The sequence below is a fragment of the Austrofundulus limnaeus genome, unplaced genomic scaffold, assembly GCF_001266775.1.
Source record: "Austrofundulus limnaeus strain Quisiro unplaced genomic scaffold, Austrofundulus_limnaeus-1.0 Scaffold22, whole genome shotgun sequence".
NCBI classification, from domain to species: domain Eukaryota; kingdom Metazoa; phylum Chordata; class Actinopteri; order Cyprinodontiformes; family Rivulidae; genus Austrofundulus; species Austrofundulus limnaeus.
Genome location: NW_013952424.1, coordinates 153,880 through 157,818, shown reverse-complemented (window position 1 = coordinate 157,818; position 3,939 = coordinate 153,880). Strand labels below are relative to the sequence as shown.

The window sequence follows — 3,939 nt, the reverse complement described above, 5'->3', positions numbered from 1 at the left end:
ATTTTGGAGCGGCGTCAGTAAATGTGTCCCGCGACCCAAAGGAGACGAGATGTTCTGTGTGTCCTGACCCACAACATGCTGCCAGCAGAGCTGCTAACAGGAGATGACGAAACAGGTATGGTTTCAATTTATTTAGCTCAGCAACGGTGACCTGTGAAGTCCAAAAAGGTGCATGTTTAATGCAGTTGGTTCGGTTAGAGTCTGGTCTGTATTCACACCAGAAGAGAACTAAAGTGAACCGCACCAGAGTTCGTTTGGAAGCGGACCGAGACCACCTCAAAAAGTAGGTCTCGGTCCGGTTGTTTGATCCGCACCAGAGTTCGCATGAGTGTATTCACACMTGCACAAAAAGTCCGGACCAACGCTGGAAACGAACTCTGGTTCGTTTAAAGCGGAGCAAATTATCAGGTCTGAATACGACCTAAAATTTCGCAAAAAAGGAAAAAACAAAGAAATGCGAATCAGACGTGTTTCCATCAACTGGCTTGAAGTTAATCAATTACGTCAGACTCGTGTGTGTAGTAAACAGGAAGTAAAAGTTGCAAACTGGCAGTGTCCACACATCTCAGGACAATAGAAAGAAATTATCAGGAACAYGTTGCTACTGTTGGGAAAGTTGTAAATATTCTGTCATATGAACTAGTTGGAAGAAATGTAATTCTCTTCACATTACGGGAATAACTAAGACGCCGACAGTGGGAGGTACTGGTACTGGTACCATTCAGACAGCAGGAACAGCTGATCAACCATGTGAGGAAAATGTTCACTATGTCAGAACTTATTCGTCAAATGTGTTTCCATCTCTCCTTTTGAGCATTAACTCTTTTTTGAAAAACCCAAAAACCACCTCAAGCAAGAGTGTCAACTTCTTTACAAATTAGAGGAAGTTTTTTTCGAATCGTGCCATTTCCATTTACCTTTTCTGATGCGATGTTTCAAAATGTGCATTAAAAAACATTGATGGAAACACGGCTACTGGGGCTGTTTTCAGACACACAAACACCAGAGTTATTTTTAGAGAATGTACACCGTAATACTGTAAGTCCTAACTTTCTCCATAAAAGGTCATTCAGATGCACACACATGGCAAACAAGTTAAGTACGCGTCGTTCATTTGTGACTTTGGGTTATRAGAGCTGTTTCTGTCAGCAAACYGAAGCGAGCACAACTCCCCAGGGCTATTTTCACTGCAGAGACATGACTCACAGCTAAACAAAAGCTACACAGAGCATGGCACCCAAACGCTCCTCCTATCCATTTACTGAACGTGTTATTCCAGGAAGGTGCGGCGCCTCAGGTGAGTATTTCCTTGTGTGGCTGGGAGTGGCAGCGACAGGTAGGTGGTACAGCAGGAATATTACATCTGCTGGTTGTTTGAAGTTCAAACATTTTACACACTGAACTAACTAACAGTTGAGAAAGGAAATAGTTCTGTGCATCAAACAGCTGTCAGTAAATCCTAACATTAGCAAACACCAGCTTCGATGAAGATCAGGTGAGATGTTGAGCTGAACTGTGTGCTTTTTCTTGTTTCCCCTCCTCATACCTCGAGTTTTCCTTGTTGTGGTTTGTAGACTACTTGAGGGCAGTCCCGCAGGATGTTGCTGTACAGAGCCCTGAAGTGCTGCATGTTGTCTTTCACAATATTGGCCACCTTAGACTTGTCCTCTCCTATCACCATCCTAATATCTCCTTCAGAAGCACAGACAAAATGTTTTCTCTTTAAAGACAAAGTCAACAAGACTGAAAGAATTACAGCCACATCTTTTCCCGGGTGAGCACAATATTTAAAAAAAAGACTTTTGTTGTTCTTTGCCTTTTTAAGCGTAATTAATGCAAACGTTCTCAAAAACCTAAACTGGGGTTGTACATTTTAAACTATGGGATTTTCAGGTTTATAAGTCACACACCAGCATAAGAAAGACCAGCGATGCGAAGAAAAAGGTCTTCCTCAGAGAAGCTTTCAGGAAGCATGAGGAAGGAAGCTGTGACAGCACTTTTCAGATTGGCCACCAGAGCAGCGTGGAGCTTTCCGTTCTCACTCTGCACCAGCATCTTCACCTGCACAGGAACACACACAACACACGATGAGCAAGTATGCACACACAACGCACGCTGGTAAAGAGTTTCAGTCATCCGGAACATGGTTGCCCTTTAGATAAAAGGCAACTGAACTTATTCTCTTGATTTTGTTGACATTTTGCTTGTTATCAAAATAGACTTTTCAGTTTAAAAAAAGGGCTGTGTTTCAAGCTACAAACTATAGTGAGTTGTGTCATTAATGTGAGTTGAACCCCTATGCAAATGACCCCCCCCCCTCCTCAACCTTAGGCGGATTGCTGCCTTTTTATTTAAGAAAAACAAAGGTCCACTTACATGCACATATGTAAACACTGMAGTCAAAATGAGGTTGGTTTCAAAAATCGGATTTGGAAGCGACTGAAGTTTTATAACACACGTGACGAATATACTGACCGGTTTGTGAAGGCGTCCAGCGACATACATGGTTTTCCAGTGCAAGAGGTCATCAATCAGAGCGTCTGTGCTAATCACACCATATTTGATTACCTGAACAAGGGGAGAGGTATTTGTTCAGTAAGTAAAACCCATGCTGACAGATCAGCTGTACATCACCATTGCTGTGTATATTATATTTACCCTTCCATCCATAGGAACCAGTGTGTTATAGTACACAGAAGCTCCATAATTACTTTGTAGCGAGCTGATCATCGTGGGACCCAGCAACTTGAGGATGGAATAGTGTTTGCGATTCTGCAGCAGATTCATAGTGTGCCATGTCACCGGGTCATCCACAGCAAACACAAAGTCCAGCATGTTTTTCTGTATATATTGGAAAAATAAAAAGATTAAACGAAAAGCTTATTATGTAAATGGATGCAAAGTTAACTGCATTAAAAAGTAGTATGTAGTATATGAAAGCATAGTTCATGTGAGATTTTTAAAGAGAAATGTTTACAAAGACATATTTTGTTTGGGTATGAGAAACTACAGCCAGGTGTTTCCTTTAGTCATATTCACAAGTTATTCACAAGTTATGGATCCAACAACACTGGGTGTGTGTGATTGCATGTAACAGACACATTTAATGCAGCAAAAAAAAAAGTTATTCACTCTCTATCCATGTTGCCTGAATAGGTTGCTTATGTCCAGCAGATGTCGCCATTAAGTGACACAATAAAGGGAATGCATATAGTTAAAAATAAATAAATATGTGCCGAACACTCCACGAGACGTACCATCACTAATAATTACTTAGACCACCCAAGTCACTAGTTTCATCATGTCACAAAAGCAGCGTTAAAAACCTCTTACCTCCATCAGTCCATGGCTCGTTCCATGCTGTTTAAAAACRCCTGAACCGTAAGCAAAAGCCAAACTAATATCCTGTGGGAACTGGGACAGTATCCTCCTATAAAGCACGCCCGTGGTGTGCAATACTGGCAAAGAAGTCATTTTTGAACCAACTCACTGACTTTGAAGCACTGTTCATGAACGACCCACGTTAGTCAGAGGCACAAAAACAGAGTAAAAAAAACTTTAAAAACAAAGAATTGCTCCAGTGACGTATAAGATGCATTTCAAACGGGAATTCTACGACACTTCGCCCAATTAAAGTCTTTGACTGTTTGAAATTAACTCAGTTTTCTGACTAAACTACATTCATCCTGGTCAGCTTGGCTGTTGTGCTGCGTCGACCAAAATATGCGTCACAGATTTCGCTGCGGCGAATGGAATGATGGGAAATGTAGTTGTAAATAGTAGAAACGCAAAATCGCCCTTGAAACTTTATTTATTTATTTATTTGTTTGTTTATTTATCTATCTATGCTATTTTTGAATATGTTCAAGAATTTATTGTATTATGTTTACTATACACAGTTCTATATAAATTATCTAAAAGGTGTAGGTGTATGAGGGC

The 3,939-nt window shown here is 40.7% G+C and overlaps 1 protein-coding gene across 1 annotated transcript in view; it reads right to left on the bottom strand.

Moving 5' to 3' along the window:
- tamm41 (TAM41 mitochondrial translocator assembly and maintenance homolog) overlaps positions 1-3,739 on the bottom strand; it is a gene marked incomplete in the record, with an annotated part of 6,856 nt that extends 3,117 nt beyond the window's left edge. Inside the window, 5 exon segments of the mRNA XM_014004105.1 lie at positions 1,547-1,692; positions 1,911-2,061; positions 2,476-2,568; positions 2,659-2,841; positions 3,334-3,739. Of these exon segments, the coding sequence (XP_013859559.1) occupies positions 1,547-1,692; positions 1,911-2,061; positions 2,476-2,568; positions 2,659-2,841; positions 3,334-3,474 (714 nt within the window).
- Positions 3,740-3,939: the final 200 nt, after the last annotated feature.